The sequence below is a fragment of the Ranitomeya variabilis genome, chromosome 5 (assembly GCF_051348905.1).
Source record: "Ranitomeya variabilis isolate aRanVar5 chromosome 5, aRanVar5.hap1, whole genome shotgun sequence".
Classification (NCBI taxonomy): domain Eukaryota; kingdom Metazoa; phylum Chordata; class Amphibia; order Anura; family Dendrobatidae; genus Ranitomeya; species Ranitomeya variabilis.
In genome coordinates, this window is record NC_135236.1 from 190254274 (window position 1) to 190269196 (window position 14923).

The 14923-nt window shown below is 43.6% G+C and overlaps 1 protein-coding gene across 1 annotated transcript in view; it reads left to right on the forward strand.

The window, feature by feature from the left end:
• HOMER2 (homer scaffold protein 2) overlaps nucleotides 1-14923 on the forward strand; it is a 406520-nt gene that overhangs the window by 255109 nt on the left and 136488 nt on the right. Inside the window, exon 5 of the mRNA XM_077263649.1 lies at nucleotides 9395-9534. Coding sequence (XP_077119764.1) covers nucleotides 9395-9534 — 140 coding nt within the window. The remainder of the gene's footprint in view (nucleotides 1-9394; nucleotides 9535-14923) is intronic.

The window sequence follows — 14923 nt, forward strand, 5'->3', positions numbered from 1 at the left end:
CGATGTTTACCGTGGTTACCAGCGTAAACGTAAAAAAACAAACAGTACATACTTACATTCCGGTGTCTGTCCTCCAGCGTCTCAGCTTCTCTCCACTGTGTGAGCGTCTGCCAGCCGGAAAGCGAGCACAGCGGTGACGTCTGACGTCACCGCTGTGCTTGCCGGCTATGGCGCTTACACAGTGGAGAGAAGCTGAGACGCTGGAGGACAGACACCGGAATGTAAGTATGTACTGTTTGTTTTTTTACGTTTACGCTGGTAACCACGGTAAACATCGGGTTACTAAGCGCGGCCCTGCGCTTAGTTACCCGATGTTTACCCTGGTTACCGGGGACTTCGGCATCGCTCCAGCGCCGTGATTGCAACGTGTGACCGCAGTCTACGACGCTGGAGCGATAATCATACGATCGCTGCGACGTCACGGATCGTGCCGTCGTAGCGATCAAAATGGTACTGTGTGACAGTACCCTAAGTCCAGTTGGGAGACCCCAGAAAAAGCTGTGGAGAATGAAAGGGCTAAAAAAAAACCTGTGGGACTTCAAGATCCAGAGAGATAAGCAGGTGTTGGCTAACCAACCAGACATTGTGATAGTAGACAAGGATCAGAAGACAGCAATGATAATAGATGTGGCAGTGCCAAGTGACAACAACATCAAAAAGAAGGAATATGAGAAGCTCGAGAAATACCAGGCCCTCAAAGGAGAACTGGGGAAGATGTTCAAGGTGAAGGCAACAGTGATTCCAGTGGTGATAGGAGCACTTGGAGCATTGACCCCTAAGTTGAGAAAATGGCTACAACAGATCCCTGGAGCAACATCTGAACTCTGTCCAGAAAAGCACAATGCTGGGAACAACTAAGATCCTGCGCAGAACTCTCAAACTCCCAGGCCACTGGTAGAAGACCCGAGAATGATAAATGACAAAAAAGACCACCCCCATTGGGGGTGAGAAGGAAGTTTTTTTTGCATGTGTGCATATTAGTTTTTGGTTCATGTATAAATTGTAAAGAATAGGAAAATCAACCAGGCTCTTTAAAGGGTTATTCACCAAATAATTAAGTTATCACTGATCCATTGTATCGAACCTCTGCCCTCCCCACGAGATAATAATAATCTTTATTTTTGTATAGCGCTAACATATTCCACAGCGCTTTACAATTTGCACACATTATCATCGCTGTCCCCGATGGGGCTCACAATCTAAATTCCCTATTAGTATATCTTTGGAATGTGGGAGGAAACTGGAGAACCCGGAGGAAACCCACGCAAACACGGGGAGAACATACAAATTCTTAGCAGATGTTGTCCTTGGAGGGATTTAAACCCAGGACTCCAGCGCTGCAAGGCTGCAGTGCTAACCACTGAGCCACCATGCAGAGATTCTGAGAACAGGGGTCTGCAGTCTTGTCTTGAATGGAGTAGAGTTGTGCATGCTTGGCCTCTGCTCTCCATTATCTATAGAGCTGCTGAGCTCTGCACGCGGCTAGATCAGTTCCATAGACAATGAATAGAGCAGAAGTCATGCATGGGCCCCTCCAGCCCATTCATGGTTGAGCTGCTGTCCTGTTCTCAGGATTGCTGTGGGTCCCGGTGGTCAGTCCACGGCGGTTATGAGGGCAATCTGGTCTGTTGCCCAGAATCCAAGGCCCCAATGATCCTATGGCCAGATTCCCGTCATCATAAGCCGCATGCTGAGCAGGGTGGGGGTCCAGATCAGGGCCGGACTGGGACTAAAATTCAGCCCTGGCATTTGAAGTTACACAGGCCCACTTGTCACATGGTGACTGTATAATATCTTTGTACACTTGTAGGCAGGGCCGGTTTTAGGCAAAGTGGGGCCCTAGGCAAAGTTTAAAATGGGTCCCCAAATGCTAACATATTGCACATCACACAGAAGCCTTTCTGTTGTATTTACGTGCGCTGAGTTCAGGCCGCTAAACGAGTTTGATCGACAATACTGAAGTTGTTCAACGCTTGTTTCCCGGCCTCTTTCCACCAGCTGAGGAATAATGATGAGACAGAACGATCACTAATAGATCACCATACAGTATCATGTTTTCAGCAGCACATCTACAGTTTACACTGGCAATGTGCTGCTGACAACAAGGCTTTTTGTTCCAGCAAAAACAATCCGAATATGCAGCATTTTACTTGTTTAGTAAAATACACCCCATAGTCCTCCATATATTATAATGTGCTCCATAGTCCTCCATATAGTATAATACACTCCCTATAGTCCTCCATATATTAAAATACACTGCTCAGTCCTCCACATAGTATAATACACTCCTCATAGTCCTCCATATAGCATAATACAATCCTCATAGTCCTCCATATAGCATAATACAATCCTCATAGTGCTCCATATAGTATAATGCACCGCCACAGTCATCCATGTAGTACAATTCACTTCCCATAGTATAATGCAGCCCATAGTTCTTCATATAGTATAACGTATTCCCCATAGTCCTCGATACAGTATAATGCAGCCCACATATAGTATAATGCAGCCACCCCAGAGTATAATGCAGCCACCCCAGAGTATAATGCAGCCACCCCAGAGTATAATGCAGCCACCCCACAGAGTATAATGCAGCCACCCCAGAGTATGTAACCCCCATAGAATATAATACAGCCCACCTCCCCATAATATATAATGTAGCCCCCCATAGAATATAATGCAGCCCCCCATAGTATATAACGCAGCCTCCCCCATAGAATATAATATACCCCCACAATAGTATATAACACAGCCACATAGTACATAACATGGCCTCCCCCATAGAATATAATATACTCCCCATAGTATATAGCAAAGCCCGCATATTATATAGCACAAACCGCATAGTATACAGCACAGCCTGCATACTATAGCACAGCTCGCGTAGTAGATAACACAGCCCACACAGCAGTATTCAGCACAGACCACACAGTAGTATACAGCACAGACCACACAGTAGTATACAGCACAGCCCACGTAGAAGTATACAGCACAGTCCACACAGTAGTATACAGCACAGCCCACAGAGTAATATATACAGCACAGCCCACAAAGTAATATATACAGCACAGCCCACAAAGTAATATATACAGCACAGCCCACAGAGAACTATATACAGCACAGCCCACAGAGAACTATATACAGCACAGCCCACAGAGAACTATATAAAGCACAGCCCAGAGTACTATATACAGCACAGGCCAGAGTACTATATAAAGCACAGCCCAGAGAGTACTATATACAGCACAGCCCAGAGAGTACTATATACAGCCCAGCCCAGAGAGTACTATATACAGCACAGCCCACAGAGTACTATATACAGCACAGCCCACAGAGTACTATACACAGCACAGCCCACAGAGTACTATATACAGCACAGCCCACAGAGTACTATATACAGCACAGCCCACAGAGTACTATATACAGCACAGCCTACAGAGTACTATATACAGCACAGCCCACAGAGAACTATATACAGCACACAGTAGTATACAGCACAGAGCACAGCCCACAGAGAACTATATACAGCCCACAGTAGTATACAGCACAGAGCACAGCCCACAGAGAACTATATACAGCACAGAGCACAGCCCACAGAGAACTATATACAGCCCACAGTAGCATACAGCACAGAGCACAGCCCACAGATAACTATATACAGCCCACAGTAGTATACAGCACAGAGCACAGCCCACAGAGAACTATATACAGCACAGAGCACAGCCCACAGAGAACTATATACAGCCCACAGTAGCATACAGCACAGCCCACAGAGAACTATATACAGCCCACAGTAGCATACAGCACAGAGCACAGCCCACAGAGAACTATATACAGCCCACAGCAGTATACAGCACAGAGCACAGCCCACAGAGAACTATATACAGCCCACAGCAGTATACAGCACAGAGCACAGCCCACAGAGAACTATATACAGCCCACAGTAGTATACAGCACAGAGCACAGCCCACAGAGAACTATATACAGCACAGAGCACAGCCCACAGAGAACTATATACAGCCCACAGTAGCATACAGCACAGAGCACAGCCCACAGATAACTATATACAGCCCACAGTAGTATACAGCACAGAGCACAGCCCACAGAGAACTATATACAGCACAGAGCACAGCCCACAGAGAACTATATACAGCCCACAGTAGCATACAGCACAGCCCACAGAGAACTATATACAGCCCACAGTAGCATACAGCACAGAGCACAGCCCACAGAGAACTATATACAGCCCACAGCAGTATACAGCACAGAGCACAGCCCACAGAGAACTATATACAGCCCACAGCAGTATACAGCACAGAGCACAGCCCACAGAGAACTATATACAGCCCACAGCAGTATACAGCACAGAGCACAGCCCACAGAGAGCTATATACAGCCCACAGCAGTATACAGCACAGAGCACAGCCCACAGAGAACTATATACAGCCCACAGTAGCATACAGCACAGAGCACAGCCCACAGAGAGCTATATACAGCCCACAGTAGTATACAGCACAGAGCACAGCCCACAGAGAACTATATACAGCCCACAGTAGCATACAGCACAGAGCACAGCCCACAGAGAGCTATATACAGCCCACAGTAGTATACAGCACAGAGCACAGCCCACAGTAGTATACAGCACAGAGCACAGCCCACAGAGAGCTATATACAGCCCACAGTAGTATACAGCACAGAGCACAGCCCACAGAGAACTATATACAGCCCACAGCAGTATACAGCACAGAGCACAGCCCACAGAGAACTATATATAGCACAGAGCACACAGTAGTATACAGCACAGAGCACAGCCCACAGAGAGCTATATACAGCCCACAGCAGTATACAGCACAGAACACAGCCCACAGAGAACTATATACAGCCCACATCTCTTCTCTTCCTCCCCTCACCTCCTCCGAGAATGGCCCCACAGTCCAGAAAAAAAAAAAACTCTCCTCACCTCTCCTCGTGCCCAGCGTTGCTTCCTGGTTCCTGCTCCTGTCTCAGCAGCTGCAGTCTGCCCGGGACACAGCAGGTGCGCGATGATATGACATCATCGCGCACCCGCAGTGTCAGAGGCAGAGCGGGGAATGATGGGAGAGGAGCGTCTGTAGACGCTCTCTCCTCCATCATTGCATTCAACTGTACCGGCGTCTATACGCCGGTATAGTTGAATGCGACGGCGGGGGCGGCGGATTGAGCGGCCCACCACTGGCACCGGCACTTCTGGCATTTGCCAGAAGTGCCCTATGGCCAGTCCGGCCCTGGTCCAGATATATTTCTTTCATAGGGACCCCAAGCTGTCAGTGTCCGCCCCAGGCTCTACAGTCATATTTGATGTTAATCATTCATGCTCCATGATTTGGAAGATCAGCACACTGTCGACCCAGTTCTGCACAGTGCCCGAGAACTGAAATAAGTTTCAAGTGGCTAAAACCCCATGAACACATTGCTTATGTCAAGTGCTGTGTTCCTCAATGCAGAAGCCACTGTGTATTCACTGAGGCTATCATGGGGATTTCCTATGCAGAGACTGCAGGAGATAATACTGTAGTTATATATTAGACGGAATAGAAATACGGTACTTGGTGTGTCTATGGATTCTGTAGTGAATTAGTGTTGTTTTTTAAGGGCAAATATTAATTGAATAAACTTCTTTAGACGTAAAAATAGAGAAATAAGAAGATATATAAATAAAAATTAATTTTACCTATTTCTGCTAATGCTTCTCTAAACAATAAGAAAAAAGGGCAACTTAATCTAAGAAATAATTATTCAACATTACCAGTTATATTAGGCAGTATGAAATATTAAAGGACAATATAGGATAATGCACTTTCTGCATATATCAACATACTGTAAGTACTTCCAAATAAGTGTACACATTTTACTTGGTGGCTCTCCAGCCTGGGTTTAAAAAGTCAGTCTACCTGGTACCCTACTTCAATTCCCGCTGCCACCTCGACTCAGATCAGCATTGCGCCTGATTGAAAGATGACCTCTAGCATAAGTGCAGTGGTACCTCTAAATCACATCTTTCCAGTTGTGTGTGATAGGAAGGGAAAGGGGAAGTGTTGTTTAGACTTACCACTCCACTCCCTATGTGATTGTGATAGTCAGGGCCGGACTGGCCATCGGGCACTTCTAGCAAATGCCAGAAGGGCCGGTGCCAGTCGTGGGCCGCTCGATCCGCCTCCCCCCGCCGCCGCCGACTCACCCCCCTGCCGCCGCATTCAACTATACCGGCGTCGACGCCGGTACAGTTGAATGCAATGATGGAGGAGAGAGCGTCTACAGACGCTCCCTCTCCCATCATTCCCCGCTCTGCCTCTGACACTGCGGGAGCGCGATGACGTCATATCATCGCGCACCTGCTGTGTCCCGGGCAGACCGCAGCCGCTGAGACAGGAGCAGGAAGCAACGCGGGCAAGAGGAAAGGTGAGGAGAGTGTTTTTTGTTTTTTTGTTACTGGACTGTGGGGACATTCTCGGGGGGGGGGGGGGTAGGAGGAGAGATGCGGGCTGTGCTGGATATACCACTGTGCGGGCTGTGCTGTATATACCACTGTGCGGGCTGTGCTGTATATACCACTGTGCGGGCTGTGCTGTATATACCACTGTGCGGGCTGTGCTGGATATACCACTGTGCGGGCTGTGCTGGATATACCACTGTGCGGGCTGTGCTGGATATACCACTGTGCGGGCTGTGCTGGATATACCACTGTGCGGGCTGTGCTGGATATACCACTGTGCGGGCTGTGCTGGATATACCACTGTGCGGGCTGTGCTGGATATACCACTGTGCGGGCTGTGCTGGATATACCACTGTGCGGGCTGTGCTGGATATACCACTGTGCGGGCTGTGCTGGATATACCACTGTGCGGGCTGTGCTGGATATACCACTGTGCGGGCTGTGCTGGATATACCACTGTGCGGGCTGTGCTGGCTATACCACTGTGCGGGCTGTGCTGGCTATACCACTGTGCGGGCTGTGCTGGCTATACCACTGTGCGGGCTGTGCTGGCTATACCACTGTGCGGGCTGTGCTGGCTATACCACTGTGCGGGCTGTGCTGGCTATACCACTGTGCGGGCTGTGCTGGATATACCACTGTGCGGGCTGTGCTGGATATACCACTGTGCGGGCTGTGCTGGATATACCACTGTGCGGGCTGTGCTGGACATACCACTGTGAAAACACAAAAAAGCACAGTAAAACCAAAACCACTCTGTTGCAAAAAAATCACAGTGGACAGCAAGTGCTAGTAAAAAGATGGAAAAAACAGGGTATTTGGTTGATACGTTTTTTGCAAAAAATGTATATTAAGCCGCTGTACCAATCGCCAAGGTATACCCATATCACAGCAGTCCTAACTAATGAATGTAATCCCTATCTGATGTATTTAAAACCTGGTCATATGTACAATACCTGTATGAGCAGGATTCAGAAAAGGAATGTCCATGTGGACACGTTGGACAGAACGGCTCCTGTGCGCACAGCTCAAAAAAAGAGGGGTGGAGGCCTCCCCAGTCTTGTAGAAACAAGAAAACAATTATGTAGAACCAGAACACATGAGCTGCGCGCACAGTGAACAAGCCAGTAAAGACATGTTCACACCACCAAGAGACTTGAAAACACAAAAAAGCACAGTAAAACCAAAACCACTCTGTTGCAAAAAAATCACAGTGGACAGCAAGTGCTAGTAAAAAGATGGAAAAAACAGGGTATTTGGTTGATACGTTTTTTGCAAAAAATGTGCGGGCTGTGCTGTATATACCACTGTGCTGGATATACCACTGTGCGGGCTGTGCTGTATATACTACTGTGCGGGCTGTGCTGTATATACTACTGTGCGGGCTGTGCTGTATGTACTACTGTGTGAGCTGCGCTGTATATACTACTGTGTGGGCTGTGCTGTATATACTACTGTGTGGGCTGTGCTGTATACTGCTGTGTGGGCTGTGTTATCTACTATGCGGGCTGTGCTATATACTATGCGGGCTTTGCTATATACTATGGGGAGTATATTATCTTCTATGGGGAGGCCATGTTATGTACTATGTGGCTGTGGTATATACTATTGTGGGGGTATATTATATTCTATGGGGGAGGTTGTGTTATATACTATGGGGGGCTGCATTATATTCTATGGGGGGCTACATTACATATTATGGGGAGGTGGGCTGTATTATATTCTATGGGGTTACATTATACTGTGGGGTGGCTGCATTATACTCTGTGGTTGCCGCATTATATTCTGTAGGGTGGTGGCTACATTATACTATATGTGGGCTGCATTATACGGTATCGAGGACTATGGGGAATACGTTATACTATATGAAGAACTATGGGGTGCATTATACTATGGGAAGTGAATTGTACTACATGGATGACTATGGTGGTGCATTATACTATATGGAGCACTATGAGGAGTGTATTATGCTATATGGAGGACTATGAGGAGTGTATTATACTATGTGGAGGACTGAGCAGTGTATTTTAATATATGGAGGACTATAGGGAGTGTATTATACTATATGGAGGACTGTGGAGCACATTATAATATATGGAGGACTATGGGGTATATTTTACTAAACAAGTAAAATGCTGCATATTCAGATTGTTTTTGCCGGAACAAAAATCATTGTTTTCAGCAGCACATCGCCACTGTAAACTGTAGATTTGCTGCTGATAACATGATACTGTATGGGGATCGGTTAGTGATCTGTTAGTGAAGTGATCGTTCTGTCCCATCATTCTTTCTCAGACGGTGGAAAGAGGCCGGGAAACAAGTGTTGAACAACTTCAGTATTGTCGATCAAACTCATTTAGCAGCCTGAACTCAGCGCTTGTAAATACAATCGAAATGCTTTTGTGTGATGTGCAATATGTTAGCATTTTGGGCCCCATTTTAAACTTTGCCTAGGCGTAGGGCCCCACTTTGCCTAAAACCGGCCCTGGCTACAAGTGTACAAAGATATTATAAGTCACCATGTGACAAGTGGGCCTGTGTAACTTCAAATGCCAGGGCTGAATTTTAGTCCCAGTCCGGCCCTGGTGATAGTCATCTTGGAATCATGGGGACTGGGATGAACGGTGATCTGAGTAGGGAAAGCAAATGGATGGCACAAGGTGGGGCTACTATAAATGAGAAATGTAAATTGATCACTTTTTGGCCCCAGGATATAGTCACTTTAGGCAATAGTTATATGAGTATACATGGCTGTAAAGACATTTAAAACAATTAGTAAAAGTGCATAACCGGATATTTCTGTTGAACAAAGTAAGGTGATAACCAACTAGTTAGGGGGACATGCTTTTATAATCTGTATCTGTCCTCTAGATCATGTAAAATACTTTGAGTGATTTTTCAATGTAACTGTTCATGTACTAGGAATCGGGACGGGAAACTCCTTCATCTACTCGAGCATCCAGTGTGAATGGGACAGATGATGAAAAAGCTTACCATGGTCCCCCTCCTGATGTGGAGCTGAAAACTGAAAATGATCGACTAAAAACCGCCCTAGCACAAAGGTAAAATGTTTGATAGTTTTGCATTTCTTTTTAATAGTTTTTTAATCAACACATTAAAGGGGTGATCCGGGCCTATTTTATTTTTTTCTCATGGGGCTAAGAACGGACAGGCAGGTAATTGCAAAAAATCTGCCAGTCCTGGCCGGCTCCAGCTCAGAGCAGTCACGGACCAACTCTGCTGCCTCATTTGACCTCCTGTCCGCAGAGCAGCTCTTCTTCTTTTGGATTGCTCTGTCTATGGCATGTGTCTGTCAACATCATGTTGATAGACAGACAACTCCCTGTAGTTAGGCAGCGGAGAGCTGGCTGTCAATCAGTTTATCAGCAGTAACGTCAACAGAGTAGAAGAGAAGCAGCTGCTTTCTTAACGTGACATCGCCAGAAACGACAGAATTGCTGGCAGGAGCGGTCCTTGACTACCTGCTTTTTACGTTCTTAGGCCCATGAGAAAAAAAAAAGTCCATTTTAATAATTTAGAACTGTCCTCCTTTGTTATAAACATGTCTTATGCTGTTCATGATTTTTTTCATGGTAATTATTTTCCATGGCATCAATTTTGTAACTTGTTTTCACTGCATTATTCCCATCTTCACAACAAATACTCTGAAATAGAATAATTGTATGACCATTTGTTAGGTAATGTTTTCTTAGTGTCATTGCTCACTGGTCAACGCAATTTTTCTGGCAAAAGGTTTTAAAACATATTTTTAAGTCAATTTTGGCTGCTGATTACGAATATGAACTCCGTTTTTGGCTATCACATCAGGATTTCGAGATTTTCAATTTTTGATGAAAATTACTCCTATTTAATGTTTTATGATAAAAACACATGATTTTCGATACTACATTGTAATCTTTGTTATTCCTTGATTAAAAATATACAAAGTCTATGTACAGCAAATCAAATATACTTACAGAATTAAACTACAAAATATAAAAACACATATATATGGCACACAGATGAATGACAAATGGCAGTTATTTGAATTTTCTTTTCTTGGCTGATCTGTGATGTACAGCTTCTGGGTTGTCTCTCATCAAGCTCCAGCAATAGTCAGCCATCATATGTGAGTCCCACCGGCCTTGATACCGTTCTTCCATTGTTTTAATGTCCTGATGAAAACGCTCCCCTTGTTCCTCGCTCACATCCCCAAGGTTCTCTGGAAAAAAGTCCAAATGGCTGTGTAAATAGTGAATCTTGATACTCTTTCTACATCCAAGATTTCGCAGACTCATTAGTAGCTCTTCCACAATCTCTTCATAGATGTGTGCTTTCTTATTCCCTAGAAAATTCTGCACCACATTACAAAATGCATTCCAAGCTCTTTCTTCTGTCTCATTCATTGATGTGATAAAATTTGGGTCTCTCATAAGTGTTCTTATTTGAGGTCCATCAAATATTCCAGCCTTTTTCTTCTCTTCACTAAGACCAGGAAAAGTTGAACATATATAGTTAAAGCATTCTCCACTGTGATTGAGAGCTTTGATGAACTGCTTCATCAATCCAAGTTTTATGTGTAAGGGAGGAAAGACAATGTCCTTTCTATCCACTAGAGGAATATGGATGACATTCTTATCGCCAGATGCCAAACTCTGTCGCTGAGGCCATTTAGTTTTCACCCAATGCTCTACTGTCCCAGTAGCACAGAAAACAAGGGTGTTATCATAACAAATTGGAATTATGCATGTTCAAAGAAAACAAAGATATTCTCACATTTATTGGGAGACTAAATGAAAACTAAATTTACCTTAGTGAACCGTATAAACCGGCACTTTTCATACACTACTTATATTTATCATGGAATTCTTGAAAATGGGCTATATACCTATAGCGCAAAAACATGATGTGATAGAGAAATTATAAGATCAGATTTGAATTCAGCACCCTCAAATTAGTCTAAAACTGTTCTTAAAGTCCATGCCAGAAATTTTTTTTTTTTTGTAGACCAGTGTTATAGTAGTGATACAAAAATGCATTAATTGATCCATGTTGTCCAAATACTTTTCAAAATTAAACTCCTCATTTGATGAGGTTGAAGATATGGTAGCAGTAGCACTGGCAAGAACCAAGTCCTCTTGCTCTTGGCAGTCATGTAGCCCACTCATCCTAACTGCTGTTGATCTTCCAGCAATATACAATGACTTGGGTCCACATAAACAGCTCCCAGAAGAATTTTATTTTCTAAGTGTCTTGATTTCATTGAAAAAGCAATACCATCTGCGACTAAACCTCCGCTTTGGGACAAGTAAAACAGCAAGTTCTTCTACTCCTTTATGAAAATGTCAGGAGTTAAATCTTCAGATTCTAATTTTTTAGTCACTGTTGATGGGTGACTAAGAAATTCTTTCAATCCAGCCACCTGTGTCCATCGACCTTCATTTAGTGTTACCTGAGGTTTGGCCATGTCCACAAGAAAGGGTTTCAGCTCCAGCAAGAGCTCAATCATTAAATGGGTGCTGTCCCACTGAGTGGCTCGATCCACAATTGCCCCTTTTCCAGCATGTCTCTTCAAGATGGAATCAATTTTAGAGGTTCTGGCAACAATAAGCAATTATTTCCTCATTTTGCCAATCAGAGTTTCCAGCATGTCCCTCTTGCAGACTATGTCTTATTGCCCACTGTAGCGGTTGCACAACTCAACGCATGTTATGAATATGAGAAAGCTTTGACGCAGCTTCAACAAGATCATCTAATTGTAAAGTATCATTTTGCTGTTCTTCTGTAGTAATATCTGCTTGTTTGTCAGTTACAGGACTCTGGCCTTCCATCTCAAACATACTGAATGTGGTGTTTTTCTATCTGCTGTTCACCTTCATTATTCTCAATCATCAGTTTAATTGTACTTAGCAAGTCTGAATCGTTGTCAGTTACAATATCAAGAACCTGTTCTTTTTTTTACTTCATAATCTTGCAGAACTTTTTCCACTAAGGCGTAGAGAAAACTGGCTGATGTTATGAGCTTTAGTATCTTCTACTGCCAGTGTCTTGGTATAAATTTTTTTGTTGTCACAAACAAATCAAACGTTGATGACAAAATAGTTCACTCTTCGACATGTGCAGGCATCCATTTTAAGAAATATAAAGTGTCTCTTGAGAGTCTTTTTAAGATCATCCTTTTGGTTAAGGGCTTTTTCAATCATTAGTTTTCTAATACTTTCTTTATGCAGAGAAACACCAAGTTTGTGGCCATTTCTCCATTAAGAGCTGTAAAAGCTGGTCATGCAACTAATGATAATGGTACACAGTGTTTCACAAAAAGCTCTATGAGCTGTCTTTTAAACATATCTGTTGTCATTGTTACAGTAACTTTGTCACTTACAAAATATCTTGTAACTGATGTTTGAGACACTCTTTCCTCCAACCTTTGCATGATGGGCACTGGTTTCTTGGTGTCACTGTCATCTTTCTCCGTCACAATTTAGAAAAATTCTGGATGTAACCATTGTAAATGTCCGTTTAGATTGGAATCTCTCGTAAGAGCATTTTTATCACTGCCTGAGTATGCACTGATTTTGAGCTCACAGCATTTGTGTTCATCTGTCGTACACTAACATGCAAAATATTGTTTATCTTGATTTAATGTGAAATGCTCAAGTACAGCTGACGTCATATGAATCTATTTAGACAATTTGTAATCATATAAGTTCACTATCAAAATAATTTTGTCCTATAAAAAAAATAAGGTATATTGTAATTCTTGCAAGAATAGGGAAACGTGTATAATTTTGGATGATAATAAAACAAACTTTGCATAAATCAATAGTACAGATTGACAAATAAAGAGTTTGTAATATATGTTATTAGATAAGCTTTACTCTGAACGTTCAATCTCAGGCGTTTCTCAGGGTACAGCTCAGTAAATGTTTCACATCATGATACTTCACAGTCTATGAAAAAGGGAGGAAGGAGGCAGCAATTTTGTGATGAATCGTACCCCATAAAGAAACTGAAACTGCTAGTAGAGCTAATAACATGTAGCACCTCAGATCACCTAACCTCTCCAAACATGAACTCAGCCTCAGAGGTAAAGCAAACTAAAACATGAAGCATACAGAGGAAACACACACTACACTAGTTTATGCACAGTTTATTGAAAGTTTAGATGTGCTTTAACGAGGACTTGCCTTAATCCTGTTTTCCTGTTCATACTAGCGGTTCTTGAGATGAGTGCATGGCTGCAGGCATTCTTTATCAGTGCCTATTTGCTCTGATCTGTAAAGGAGGAGCTTTAGGGTATGTGCACACGTTGCGGATTTCTTGCAGAAATTTCCTGAAGAAAACCGGAAATTTTCTGCAAGAAATCCGCATTTTTTTTTTTGCGTTTTTTTTCCGTTTTTTTCGCGTTTTTTTAGCATTCTGCAAGCGTAATTAGCTTGCAGAATGCTAAAGTTTTCCAAGCGATCTGTAGCATCGCTTGGAAAACTGACTGACAAGTTGGTCACACTTGTCAAACATACTGTTTGACAAGTGTGACCAACTTTTTACTATAGATGCAGCTTATGCAGCATCTATAGTAAAAGAGAGAATGTTTAAAAATAATAAAAAAAATAAAAAAATGCTTATACTCACCCAGACATCTCATCAGCGGCGTCCGTTCGTCTTCCTATAGCTGGTGTGTGCGCGCAGGACCTTCCGTGACGTCACGGTCACGTGAGCGGTCACATGACCGCTCACGACCAATCACAGGACAGTGACGTCATCGGCGAGGTCCTTCGCCGCACATCAGCTACAGGAACCGAACGGCAGCGTGCAGTGGAGGCGGGAAGACATCGATGGTGAGTATAGGACTGGTTTTTATTTTAATTCTTATTTTTTGACCACTTATATGGTGCCCAGTGCGTGGAGGAGAGTCTCCTCTCCTCCACCCTGGGTACCAACCGCACATAATCTGCTTACTTCCCGCATCGTGGGCACAGCCCCGTGCGGGAAGTAAGCAGATCAATGGACCCCTAGGTGTGCGGAATCCCCTGCAATTCCGCATTTTAATGAACATGTTGCTTTTTTTTCCGCGATGCGATTTTTTCGCGGAAAAAAAGGCTACATTTGCACAAAAAATGCGGAATACACTTAAAATAATAGGAGGCATATGTAAGCGTTTTTTTCGCGTTTTTATCACGTTTTTATAGCGAAAAAACGCGAAAAATACTGAACGTGTGCACATGGCCTTACTACTGAGCATGTACATAAATTGCAGCACAGATTCCTCTCAACTAAAAGCCTAGATCCTTAGATCAGGAACAGAACAGACATATGTAGGACACTTCATAACTTTCTCAAATTCTTATGAAAAAATATTCAGCACATCCTGCATTTAAATACTGTACCCAATTTATTATATATTCTAGGAGTCTGAGTCAATCCTTTTTATACCGACTCCACCAAAATGTA